This window comes from Triticum aestivum, chromosome 7A (genome assembly GCF_018294505.1).
Source record: "Triticum aestivum cultivar Chinese Spring chromosome 7A, IWGSC CS RefSeq v2.1, whole genome shotgun sequence".
Classification (NCBI taxonomy): Eukaryota; Viridiplantae; Streptophyta; class Magnoliopsida; order Poales; family Poaceae; genus Triticum; species Triticum aestivum.
Genome location: NC_057812.1, coordinates 228,677,096 through 228,691,101, shown reverse-complemented (window position 1 = coordinate 228,691,101; position 14,006 = coordinate 228,677,096). Strand labels below are relative to the sequence as shown.

General features: G+C 47.3%; 1 protein-coding gene across 1 annotated transcript; it reads right to left on the bottom strand.

Moving 5' to 3' along the window:
* Nucleotides 1-2,438: 2,438 nt before the first annotated feature.
* Nucleotides 2,439-5,336, bottom strand: LOC123151185 (transcription factor bHLH130). The gene is made up of 6 exons (XM_044570929.1): nt 4,359-5,336; nt 3,874-4,187; nt 3,646-3,792; nt 3,469-3,534; nt 3,248-3,316; nt 2,439-2,980 (listed from the first exon to the last, which is right to left on the bottom strand). Exons 1-6 carry the CDS (start codon nt 4,843-4,845, stop codon nt 2,912-2,914), a joined length of 1,152 nt encoding a protein of 383 aa, XP_044426864.1. The 5' UTR covers nt 4,846-5,336; the 3' UTR covers nt 2,439-2,911.
* Nucleotides 5,337-14,006: the final 8,670 nt, after the last annotated feature.

Sequence of the window (14,006 nt, the reverse complement as noted above, 5' to 3'; positions counted from 1 at the left end):
GATATTTCATCAGTGATTGATTTACATATCCCTTTCGGTAACTTAAACACAGACATAGCATATGATGGAACTGCACCACAGATTTCAGGAGAATCTCTTTACCTTGCATTGATAAAGTCTTTTCTTTCCATCCCTTCAGTCTCTGGCACACTCTGTCAACTAGGTGCTGAAAACAATCACTACGGTCAACCCCAACCATAGTTGGTAAACCCAGATACTTATCTGACAGAGCTTCAGTTAATATGTCCAGCATTCCGCAAACACTCTCCCTGTCATTTACTCTGGTATTAGGACTAAAAAATATACTGGATTTTGGGGTACTTACACGCTGCCCTGAACTAACACAGTACATGTCGAGAATCCTTTTCAGCGTGTTTGCATTCTGATTAGTTGCTCTCATCAGTATCAAAGAATCATCTGCAAATAAAAGATGAGAAATAGAAGGGGCATTCCTTGAAACTTTTATACCTTCAACTCCACCAATTTCTTCCTCATGAGCTAGCAGACTTGATAGGCCTTCAGAACATATCAAAAAGAGGTATGGGGACAAAGGATCGCCCTGTCGAAGGCCTCAGCCAGCTGAGCAAGTTAGTTAGCCATACGGTGCAGGAAACTTTCATTGTCAAATATTACTCAAATGCCTCCCGGGTTGACCTGACCGGGCAGGAGGTTATATTTATAGGGTTGACATTTGACTCTGAAGCGGCCACCCAAGCTAGTCTCATTTTCATATTATAAGCGTTTGACTTTTCAAACCCAGCCCTAACTACCTGGACGGGGACGGGCGGATTACGCAAATGCCGGGGGTTTAGGTAGTACGTTGGACAAGTCGGCAACCGAATGATGATGGGATGGCTCCTGGTCGAACCAAGGAAGCAATCGGTCCAGTCCAGGTGCGTCGATCTGGGACGCACGCAACACGTAGGCCGGTGCAGTGCAGTGCGGTGCTCACTGGACAGGAGTGGAAAAGACCGAGCGAATATGCGCGAAAGGCCGGGAGAAATATGTTGGTGGTCGATCACAGCACTCGATCAGCTTCACCCTTTTTATCGTCCACCGCCGTTGCGGCACGCCTACCCTAGGCCATTCCACCCAGCCTCTAGACGGGCCAGATTACACCGTGGTCGCACTTTTACTGTTGTCTCGGAGTAGTGATGATCAGTGCAACGTCTCGTCTTGTAGTGTATGCAAGAAAAATACGGTAGCTCGTATTCGGCGGTGTGTGCGTATAGCTCTCGCACAGCGATATTCTTCTTTTTGAAACGGAAAGGTCGGAGGTTTTGGACGATAACGCTGCCGGGCGTGAAGCGTGACGGGCAGCAAAAGACAAGGACAAAAGTTTGCCGCGACAGCGCCGCCCAAACGGCACTCCGCCGCACGCATTTCCTCCCCAAGGAGGGAAGGCTTCCGTTCCGTTCTTTCATTCACGCCGGGCGGGGCAGAGATGCGTCGCTCTCACGGAACGGAACGGAACGGATCGGAACAGGCATCGACCCAGCTTACTACTACGCACACATGCTCTCACGGGCGCTCCCCGCTGCCGTTCGATCGGCATTGGACGGCGGCGTGTTGGACGGCCGCCACACCGCCGTGCACCGCACGGACGCAAAACGGGCCAGGGACCGCACTCTTTGGAGCCCCGTTTTCGATCCAGAAAGTAAGTACGCGTAAAGGCATGTTTTATCCACACTCCCCGGTCTTATACGCGTACTCTATGTTTTCTCAACCGCACAGCGATAATCCAAACCCCAAAAATGGACTCCACACTTAAAAGCAACAGAAAATTGTAGTAAAAATAACACGTAATATTTTTTAGTAAAAAGAACACGCACAAAAAATTGTTTTAAAAAGAAAGTCCGAACAGATTGTACTATTCGGCAGTCGCTTGGCACTGTTGAATACCCACCGCTGGTTTGGTTTCATTCACGAGCGCGCGGGCCACATCTTTTCCTCGGCCATCCCCGTCTTTTTTTCCTTTCAGATAAAACAAAGATTTCGTGCCGCTTTCACGATAGGCACCCCATGCGTCAAACTTTTCCCCGCCCCTAATAACCAACCCAACACTACCAGAAGGATCGAAGAAGCATGGGCCAAAAGGGGCCGCAAAACCAACCACAGCCCCAAAATGCTCGGAGTTTGCGCGGCTGCCATTGCGCCCATGGTTTTCTTTTCTTTTCTGGCCGAGAAAGAATTGAGATGGACACGGGACTATATTTTGGAGGAGAGACAGCGACCCCCGGCGATAAAGTAGCCACGCGTTCTCAGCCGTTCATTGGACGCCGCTCCGTGAACTCACCGGCCAGCCTTTATGCCGACTCGCCCCGGCCTTTCACTTTCAAGCCCGGACTATATTGGGCAAGCAGAATTGAACGCATCTGACCCGATCGTCCGGCACAAAATTGCTGCCAGGAATGGGCTTGGCCGCAAAGCAAAACACAAAAGCAAAGCGGTGCAATATTTTTTATTGGCGACGGAGTGTGACCGTGTGAGTAGTGACGGTGTTAAGCGAGAGAGCCTAGAGCTCCTTGCAGCAGCGCTGACAACAATGGCAGTAGTAACTTTCTATGGGAATGCACCGGATACGGGCGTGGTTGGGGGGTATATATAGGAAAGTTACAGCAAAAACTATACTGTACAATTCTTTCTCCGGCCTCCATCTTCTTCCCCTTCCTCCTCCCTTCTCCGATCTCCCATCCCTTGTTTGCTTGAATCCTTGATGATGCCACTGCTCCATTGCGCGCCCTCCTCTGCTTGCTCGCTTGCCTGCTTATACCCAAACCGCAAAGAAAACGAAAAGCTACTACCATGCGTTACACCTTCCCCAAACAATCTTGTTTCTAAATTCTCCAGGTCTTGTACAGCGGAGCTTCTTCTAGAGATGAGATGAGACCGATCTCCCCCCTCTCTTCTCTCAACCGGAGTACTGTTGCTGATGCTTGCTCGCCGAGCAGGTGCAGTTGGCGCGGCTCTCGTTGATCACCTTCAATGCAAAAGAGATTGTGACGAGTAACTGTCAAAGCCCGGTTTCTGGATTATGTAGTACGTACGTAGTAGTAGTAATTCAGATAAGATCATTAGAAGGTTTGCCCTTCGCCCTCAGCCACAGGGCAAGGCAAAAGCGGCCTCCTGATTTAGACCTCACTGGCCAGGAAAGGTTGACCCACCCGCAAATTAATCAAGAAACCGGTTTATTTTATGCCTCTCTTGGTGAGAAAGTTTATGGTAATTGGGAGGATGATTTGCGTACCTTGACCTGCTCCTGGAGCTCCTTGATGTAGTCGACAGCCAGATCCAACATGTCAGCCGTGTTGGTTTGCTGCAGAGAGAGAAATGTGGAGTTGCAGGTCTCGGACAAGTTAGTTTTGGGTGTGGTCCTTGCATGGCGCATTTGGTAACCATACACTGTTCTATCTCCTATTGGTACAGGCTACAGACTGGTGGGGGAGCTGGGAGAGAGAGGGTGTGTACCTTGTCCATGTTTGGGACGAGCTCTTGCAGCTTCCTGATTCGCTCGCTGATTCTTGTCCTCCTCACCTGGGCAAAGATCAGCAGCACATCAACCGCTTGATCTAGGAAGACTAATGGTAGCAATGGTGTTCTCGCGACAATACTGTCAATCTAAACGGGCAGCGTGGATTTGTTTACCCGCTCGGCGATGCTGCGGGGGTGCGTGGCGCAGCCGCGCTTGGCCCGGATCTTGCAGGGCACGGCGTCCTGGAACTGGAGGAACTTCTCGATGGCGGCCATCTCCGACGAGGTCTTGGGCAGGCTGAACTGGTGCGCCAGGCCGTTCTGCACCGGGGAGACCGAACCTCGTCAGTTCGGTGCTCACGGCAACGAATGAATGAAATGCTAGTGTAACTGTGGACGCACCTGGGCGGCAGGCTCTGAGGAGTCCCGGGGGCGCTTCATCCCGGACATGTTCTCCGACATGAGCGACGACTCCTCCCACCCGGAGCTCATCGGGTAGCCGGGGATGTAGCCGCGGCTGCCTCCGGCGCCCTCGGGGCTGCTGCCGCCGAGATCCTCGCTGCCCATCTCCGAGATCTGGGACATGAGCGACCCCTGCCGCGACGAGAAGCTGAGCTGCCCCTTGAGCCTGCTGCCGGAGGAGTCCACGGCCGCGGCGTTGGCGGCGCCGTTCCGGAAGCCGACGCCCATGCCTTGCCGCAGCATGCTCTCGTACCCTGAATTCAGCGGCGGAAGGAGGCGGGATTTAGTTCCCGAAATGGAAGTGCTCCCAACAAGAACTGGCCAAGAGCGGGCTGTAATAATTGCGGCGCGTAGGAACTATGGCACCGCGGCTAGTACCAAAAGAAGGCCGAATTAAGGAGGAGAGGAGGAGGAGAGGTACCGACCGTTGTCCATGTTCAAATGATTGAGGAAGCCGGCGGGGGAGCTGCTCTGCCGGAGCAGGCTGCTGGCGCCGCCGGCGGTGGCGGCGTCCATCCCGGCGGAGCTGACGGTGCGGTAGAGCCCCTCGACGCCGACGGGGGGCATCTGCTGCTGCTGTTGCTGGTGCTGGGAGTGGAACATCATCTGCTGCTGGTGCTGCTGGGACGCCATGGCGGCGGAGTCATCCGGGAAGTGGGCCCCGGGCGCGACGGGCGGCGGCGGCGGCGGCTTGGTGTCTCGGATCTGGTGGTCGGCCAGGAAGCGGGAGAAGACGTTGTGGGCGGCGGCGGCGGCGTCGGGGCTGGCGGCGCGCGGGCCGGGCTGGAGGAACTCCTCGCAGACCTCGCCGAGCAGCGTGCTGGGCGCCGATCTGTACCTGAGGAGGCCGGAGGAGTTCATCGTCGGCGGCGGCGGCTGGTTCAGATCCTTGGACGCCGGCGAGCCGTACATCAGCTAGCTCCCTCCTCCTCTCCCTCCTCCCAAACACCAATAATTCTCCCCTCGGCGCCGAGCCGAAGAAATCGAGAAGAAGCGCGACTCCTCCACTGGCTAGCTCCGCCTCGTCGCCATGACCGCGCACGCACGCGAATCAATCCACCAATTCAGCTTCCCCAGGGGAAAAGAAAAGACGGGCGACTTTCCAGCCGGGGAGCAGAAGCACTCGATTGCTCCTTTCTTTTCTCCCCCCCTCCGCTCGATCTCCCCCACACCGAGCTACGCTACGCTACTCGCTCCTCTGCTATGGCTTCTTTACGGCGAGCGATGGAGGAGGGGGAAAGAGAGAGAGAAAAGGAGAGAGAGGAGATCGAGCAGCAAAACCAAGGAGGGAGGCGGTGGCTTCTCTGCTTTTGCGGAACTAGTTTAATCCACGGAGGGATTGGGGGCTCTGCGATTGTGTGTGCGTGGAGCAAATTTTATATGCGTGCGTGTGTGGGTGTGGGTGTGGGTGTGGGAGTGAGCGCCCTCGGGTCGGGGCCATGCGAGCGAGCGAGCGAGGGGGAGAGAGAGGTGCGTGCCGGTGCGCCGGTGCTTTCGCTTGCAGGTGCGTGTTTACCGGAATGCCCCCTCGGTTGACGCCGCCTGCACCATGTCGGCTCAACTGAACTGAACTGAGCTGAGCTTGGGTGTGTTTTGATTGGTGGAATTACAACATGGGTTATCATCCTTTTGCTTTTGATTGACCGAACTGAATCATCATAAAACGGAGCGAAAGAAAAACCAAGACGGTGGCGGGTGATAGGGTCGCAAGAAGCAACGGCGCCGCCGGCGCAAGTGGCACTGAATTCTCGATCGGTTTTCCCTTGCAGCTCCCACTTGTGTGTATGTAGAGAATTTTTTTGCAGTGGTGGTATTACACTGGCAATGAGTGGGATGTGGCGCGGTCATTTTAAATTTAAATTTGGAGTTTCTGAGTAACATCAGCAGCGAGCGACGAACAAAACAGCCACCGCACCGCCGAAATCTGTATATAGCACAGTAAAGTGAAGTGGAGTGGAGGGAAAAAGAAGCGCCACTAGTCTAGGGGGGGCTTTAAGGCGTGTTAAGAAACGACTTAACAAGGAAAAGGCGGCAGCCAATGGGGGCTTTAAACAAGCAGAGGTACGGCCGGCGGTAGGGCCCGTCGGCAGCCACGGGCACCTGAGCTATGTTTTCTTTCCCTGGCTGCGCTGCGCTGAGTCTCTCTGCGGCTGCGCTGCGAGCGGGGAGGGAGGGGAGGGGCAGAGGCGTGCAGCGTGCAGCGTGCAGGACTGAGACGAGGGAGGGAAGACCTACCCGTCGCCATTTCGAGCAGGGCGACGCCGACTATTTTCGGCAGCGGCCGAAGGTTTGACGCCATCCAAAAGAAAGGATGGATGGATGCGTGCGGGTACGGGTGGGGGCGGGGGACGGGATTCCGACCCACCCCGGGGCTCGCCTCCTCCTCCTCTTCTTGCGTCGTTTGCGCGGCTGTGGTTGGCGCCTGCGTCGCTTTCTCCATCCCCGTCTCGCTCTCCCTGCCCCCTCGCCATTGGCTTATTCGCTCGGAGCTCCGTGTGGGTGTCACGCGCGTGTGCCGCTGTGTTTGCCATTGAAGCCATATGTAGGGAAAAAATTCAAAAGGTCAATACAGTAAATTTGTCGTGGTTAATACAATAAAATGGCCATTGTCAATACAATAAATTGGTCGTGGTCATTACACAAAAATTGCCGTGATGCAAAAAGAAAAAAAAGTTCCATGATTTTCAGAACAATTTATGTTAAATATGTGATGGGCCAGAACAATTTTGGAAAAATGCCATGTTTTGTAGAGAAGATGGCAAAACTTTGGCAATTGTCTATAAAACATGGCAAGCAACATAAACTTTGCCATGTTTTGAGTACAAAAATATGAATTTTGCATTGATATTTAAACAAAATATGCCATGTCACTTTACAATTTAATTGCCATGTTTTTTAGAAATTTTTCTCTTATTTTCACATGGAATATAACTTAAAATCCAAAGCACGACATAACTTTGGCAAATTTATCATGTATTGAGGAAAACAAAACTTGAAACTTTCTATAAAACATGGCATACAATGTCAAACTTTTGCCATGTTTATAGAACACAAAAAGTTTATGAAATTGGGCATGATATTTGAACATAAATGCCATGTCGTTTTACAAATAATTGCCATGGTTTTAGAACATTTTCTCTTATTTTTGACATGCTATACAATACAAAAATGCCATGTGTTCAACAAATTTTGCCATGCCAGATTTACATGTAGTGATCTTACTATGGATACACTACAACCCCTTCAGCTGTCAATTGGTTTGAGAATTGTTAGCAACATCACGGATTCTTTTACCAACGAGTACCCAGCTTGACCAAAAATCATGTCATTTTGTTGCTAACTTGTTTTGCACTAAGCCACCTACTGGTCACACAAGGCAGACATAAATGTTTGCTAGTAAGCAAAAAACTAGCCATAGTACCCAATATCAAACTTTAGCCATGATTTATTCCTGAAAGTGCCATGTTTTGAGAACACAAAAATGTTATTAATTTTTTTCACAATATATAAAAAGATCATGTCACTTCACAAATAATTGCCATGGTTTTAGAATTCTTTCACTTATTTTTTCCAAGCTACAAATTTCCATGCTATATAAAATGTAAATGCCACGTGCTCGACAAATTTTGCCACGGCAACTTTACATGTAGTGATCTACTCCCTCCGTCCCATAATATAATAACCTTTTTTACATTAGTGTCAAAAAGGTTCTTATATTATGAGACGGAGGAAGTAGTTGTGAGCACATTACAACTCATTGTTATCAATTCGTTTAAAAATTGTTAGCAATATCACATAAACATTATCAAAACTTCTCACGCATCAAATCGTAGTCTACTAGGATGGCACTACTAGTGCTAGGTTGTGCATATCAATCACCAAACCGGTCTATGAAAGGCAACAACAACCCCTTTCCAATGTCCATTCCTCCCCAATCTTGCTACGCAAAATGGTCTTATAAACCTAGAGATTGAAATTTGCGTGGTTCATACAGGAAAATTCGGATTAACGGATCTTTCCTCTAAAAATTGCCATGGCACTAAAATCTATCACCGCTCTGAAAAATTGTCATGGTCTAGGGAAAACATTGCCAAATCCTGTAAACTACACTATGCTAAGAAATCGCTCTAACCACTTATTTTTATTTAGTCAATCGGGATCAGAAAATCAAACAAGCACCACCTGAAAGCAGTACACATCATGGTTTGTACCTCACCGATGTGGAAGGGCATGGGGGAGAAGGAGAGGACATCGTATCAGAAGACGGCGGCGGCCACTCAAGAGGAGCATGAAGGTTCCCTAGTTTGAGCGCGTCACCGTCGAGGACGAGCGCATTCTCCTCCTGCTGCTGCTCAAGCTCTCTGCGAATAGCCTCCCAATACGGAGCCGGCGGTTGTGTGCTCGTCCATGTTAATTGTTGAAATAGCTTGCCATAGTTTAGCACTCAACAGTTTGTTGAATTAGTTTTACATATATTTCCTTACTTCGATCTGCTTGTTCAAATATCTTACCATAGCTTTACACCAACCTAGATATTTTCCTATACTCTTAAAAAAGTTGTTTTCCTGGATTATCTAGTAGAAAAACTAATTTGTATCAAAAGTAGATGGACAAGACGCGGATAATTTCGGCTCTACGATTCTCACCTGCATATGTGGAGGGGGTTCAAAACTTCATTAACTTTATCATAGCTCAGTATGGCGGTCTGAAAGCCGAGGTGTCTTGCCTATGTAACACTTGTATGAATTCAATATTAAGACCTTAATTAACCATAGAAAATCATCTACACTGGTATTGGATGTGAGACACATTTGCTAGGTGGGTCGTCATGGTGAACCTACGAATGTCAATGTTTGACTACGTGGAAGCAACATATTACCATCATGGTATGTTAAGGAAGAGGAGGAGGAGGAGGTGGTGGTGGAAGCAGGTGAATTCCACGAACATTACAAAAATGCTACAAAACGCTCATGCACATCAAGAACTTACACATGTAGAAGAAAATCGGGGAATCACATGTTGAAAGCAATGCAAGGTGGCAGTCTAACCTATGAGAGTTGGGTGCTCTCTAATAAACTCATGAAGAGGCCCTAGAGCATGATGTATAAGCTCCTACCCATGGGAAAGTCATTCGGTAGCCTAACAATTGGTCAAGGCTGCACGTGAAACTTATTTGCACAAACTTTGCAGTTCAAGACACAGTCCACTATTCAAATTGTGAATAATTATAGTGTGGAGTTCTAGGTAAACATTTAGCTTATAAGTTTCCGCTAAAATAGTGACATATAAACATTGTTTCGGAACAATAGGAAAACTCTATGTACCCTGTGGTCTGGTGAGGGATAGTTAGAATAATTAAGATGTTAGGCCATTTATGATGTCCAATAATTCCTGAAAATCCCAATGGCCCATATGGCCCATTCATGCATGATAAGGGTGAAGGAAATATGCCCTAGAGGCAATAATAAAGTTATTATTTTATATTTCCTTATTCACGATAAAGGTTTATTATTCATGATAGAATTGTATTGATTGTAAACCTAAATACATGTGTGAATACATAAACAAACACCGTGTCCCTAGTGAGCCTCTACTAGACTAGCTCGTTGATCAAAGATGGTTAAGGTTTCCTAATCATGGACATGAGTTGTCATTTGATAACGGGATCACATCATTAGGAGAATGATGTGATGGACAAGACCCATCCGTTAGCTTAGCATAATGACATTTAGTTTTATTGCTATTGATTTCTTCATGTCAAATACATATTCCTTCGACTATGAGATTATGCAACTCCCGAATACCGGAGGAACGCCTTATGTGCTATCAAACGTCACAGCATAACTGGGTAATTATAAAGATGCTCTCCAGGTATCTCCGAAGGTGTTTGTTGAGTTGGCATAGATCGAGATTAGGATTTGTCACTCCGAGTATCAGAGAGGTATCTCTAGGCCCTCTCAGTAGCACACATCATAAGCTGGCAAGCAAACGACTAAGGAGTTAGTCACGAGGTGATGTATTATGGAACGAGTAAAGAGACTTGCCGGCAACGAGATTGAACTAGGTATGAAGATACCGATGATTGAATCTCGGGCAAGTAACATACCGATGGACAAAGGGAATTAAGTATGTTGTCATAAAGGTTCGATCGATAAAGATCTTCGTAGAACATGTAGGAGCCAATATGGGCATCCCGGTGCAGCTATTGGTTATTGATCGGAGATGTATCTCGGCCATGTCTACATAGTTCTCGAACCCGTAGGGTCCGCACACTTAACGTTCGATGACGATACAGTATTATATGAGTTATGTGATTTGGTGACCGAATGTTGTTCGGAGTCCCGGATGAGATCACGGACATGGCGAGGAGTCTCCAAATGGTCGAGAGGTAAAGATTTATATATAGGACAATAGTATTCGAACACCGGAAGTGTTTCAGGGGGTACCGGGTACTTATCGGGTCACCGGAAGGGGTTCCGGGCACCCCCGGCAAAAGATATGGGCCTTATGGGCCAATAGGGGAAACACACTAGCCACAAGGGGCTGGTGCGCCCCCTGTCGGTGTTAAAACCGACCAATCTCAGGTAGGGGGTACCAAACTGTGCGTCTGAGGATCGAAGGTAACAAGGGACGGGGGGAACACAATGTTTACCCAGGTTTGGGCCCTCTTAATGGAGGTAAAACCCTACGTCCTGCTTGATTGTATTTGATAAGTATATGGGTTACAAGAGTTGATCTACCTCGAGATCGTAATGGCTAAACCCTAGCTGTATAGCCTTTATGAATTTTGATAGCCTCTACGGACTGAACCCTCCGGTTTATATACACACCGGAGGGGCCTAGGGTTGTACAGAGTCGGTTTGTATAGGAAGTGAACTACATATCGGGACACCAATCTTGCCGTCCACGCATAAGAGAGTCCTACCCGAACGCGGGTGAAGGTCTTCTGCCTTGTATCTTCACGGCCCATCAGTCCGACCCATATCACATAGCCCGGACACCCGAGGACCTCCTAATCCAGGACTCGCTCTGTAGCCCCTGAACCAGTCTTCAATGACGATATGTTCGGCACGCGGATTATCTTCGGCATTGCAAGGCGGGTTCCTCCTCCTCAGTACTTCAAAGCAATCTTCTAAATAAAAGAACTATATTCGGCTCTGTATAATCTCGGCAACCCTTGGTGATGAAGGTAAGATACCAAATAAAACAGTGTCTTTTTACTAACAACTTTTTTCGGCGAAACATCATGTCTGGCGTCTTAACATTTCGAACCATTTTTACATCTCCCGCTTCGCGTTTCGAGGCACAACCTCTATTGGCACGTCCTGTCAAAACAGAGATCGTGCCCACCCATTACAGGATCTTCATCAATACGGTTTTGGGTAATCCAACCGTGCTATTCGCACGACCCCTCGGGAATAGGCGAGTTTTAAGGCTTTGAGGGGGGCATTTGGTATTCACAGCCTATATAAGAGGACAAAGATTCCCTTATTCTCCCCACGCCTTCTTCCTTCTCTTGTTTTCCCATCTTCGAGCTCCAGCGCCCAAACTTCAATATTTCCCAGCGCCCAAACCTTCCAACGCGGACCCCCTCTTAATAGTATGGCTTTCCTACGACTCAAATCCATCGAAAAGAAAGGTAGAGAAACACCATCTTCAATAAGCTTCAAGGGGCACCAAATCGTCTTGTGCTTAGACATGATATATCTGAAATGCTCAATGCACACGATTAGTCCGCAAAACCATTGTCATCAATCACCAAAACTACTAAGGGATAAATATGCCCTTACAGTAGCGAGCACAAATTAAATAAACATGATGAAAGTGACTAGATGAAATTCCCGTGTACCCTCAAGAACGCTTTGCTTATCACAAGAGATCGTTTTGGCCTGTACTTTGCCTCAAAAGGATTGGGCTACCTTCCTGCACTTTTGTTACTACTATTGTTACTTGCTCGTTATAAATTATCTTGCTATCAAACTACTCTGCTACTTACAATTTCAGCACTTGTAGACATTACCTTACTGAAAACTACTTGTCATTTCCTTTTGCTCCTCGTTGGGTGATACGTCTCCAACGTATCTATAATTTTTGATTGTTCTATGCTATTATATTATCCATCTAGGATGTTTTATATGCATTTATATGCTATTTTATATGATTTTTGGGACTAACCTATTAACCTAGAGCCCAGTGCCAGTTTTTGTTTTTTCCTTGTTTTTGAGTTTTACATAAAGGGAATACCAAACGGAGTCCAATTGACGTGCCAATTTTTTTTTATGAACCAAAAGAAGACCCGAAGTAAAAGAGTTGGGCCAGAAGAGTCCCAGGCCGTCCACGAGGGTGGGGGGCGCGCCCTACCCCCCGGGCGTGTCCCCCTATCTCGTGGATGACTCGGAGACCCCCTTGGCGTGAGACCGATGCCAAAAATTCCTATAAATACAGAAACCTCCAGAAAATAACCTAGATCGGGAGTTCCACTGCCGCAAGCTTCTGTAGCCACTGAAAACCAATCTAGACCCGTTTCGGCACCCTGCTGGAGGAGGAAATCCCTCTCCGGTGGCCATCTTCATCATCCCGGCGCTCTCCATGATGAGGAGGGACTAGTTCACCCTCGGGGCTGAGGGTATGTACTAGTAGCTATGTGTTTGATCTCTCTCTCTCTCGTGTTCTTGATTCGGTACGGTCTTGATGTATCGCGAGCTTTGATATTATAGTTGGATCTTATGGTGTTTCTCCCCCTCTACTCTCTTGTAATGGATTGAGTTTTCCCTTTGAAGTTATCTTATCGGATTGAGTCTTTAAGGATTTGAGAACACTTGATGTATGTCTTGCATGTGCTTATCTGTGGTGACAATGGGATATTCACATGATCCACTTGTTGTATGTTTTGGTGATCAACTTGCGAGTTCTCTGACCTCGTGAACTTATGCATAGGGGTTGGCACACGTTTTTGTCTTGAATCTTCGGTAGAAACTTTGGGGCACTCTTTGAAGTTCTTTGTGTTGGTTGAATAGATGAATATGAGATTGTGTGATGCATATCGTATAATCATACCCACGGATACTTGAGGTGACATGGAGTATCTAGGTGACATTAGGGTTTTGGTTGATTTGTTTCTTAAGGTGTTATTCTAGTACGAACTCTAGGATAGATCGAACGGAAAGAATAGCTTCGTGTTATTTTACTATGGACTCTTGAATAGATCGATCAGAAAGAATAACTTTGAGGTGGTTTCGTACCCTACAATAATCTCTTCGTTTGTTCTCTGCTATTAGTGACTTTGGAGTGACTCTTTGTTGCATGTTGAGGGATTGTTATATGATCCAATTATGTTATTATTGTTGAGAGAACTTGCACTAGTGAAAGTATGAACTCTAGGCCTTGTTTCAACGCATTGCAATACCGTTTTCGCTCACTTTTATCATTAGTTACCTTGCTGTTTTTATATTTTCAGATTACAAAAACCTGTATCTACCATCCATATTGCACTTGTATCACCATCTCTTCGCCGAACTAGTGCACCTATACAATTTACCATTGTATTGGGTGTGTTGGGGACACAAGAGATTCTTTGTTATTTGGTTGCAGGGTTGTTTGAGAGAGAGCATCTTCATCCTACGTCTCCCATGGATTGATAAACCTTAGGTCATCCACTTGAGGGAAATTTGCTACTGTCCTACAAACCTCTGCACTTGGAGGTCCAACAACGTCTACAAGAAGAAGGTTGTGTAGTAGACATCAAGCTCTTTTCTGGCGCCGTTGCCGGGGAGGTTAGCGCTTGAAGGTATATCTTTAGATCTTGCAATCGAATCTTTTAGTTTATTGTTTTATCACTAGTTTAGTCTATGAAATAAAACTACAAAAAATGGAATTAAGGTTGCCTCATATGCTTCATCTTTTTAATGTCTTTCGTGAAAATAAGGATTCTGATAATTGTGCCAAAGTGTTAGAAGAAGAATGCATTAAAATGTTTGGCACTAAATATTTGAATGATGAGCATGATTGCATTGTTGTTAGTACGAATTCTTTGAATATCCATCATGCTAATGATATGCAAATCCACAAGCTTG

Bases quoted from the DNA above. Each gene is read 5' to 3' on its own strand.
- LOC123151185 (XM_044570929.1), bottom strand. From the start codon at position 4,845: ATGTACGGCTCGCCGGCGTCCAAGGATCTGAACCAGCCGCCGCCGCCG. The intron at 3,793-3,873 runs GTGCGTCCACAG...TCCCCGGTGCAG, and splicing joins CCTCAGAGCCTGCCGCCCAG to AACGGCCTGGCGCACCAGTT. The intron at 3,535-3,645 runs GTAAACAAATCC...ATCTTTGCCCAG, and splicing joins CCCGCAGCATCGCCGAGCGG to GTGAGGAGGACAAGAATCAG.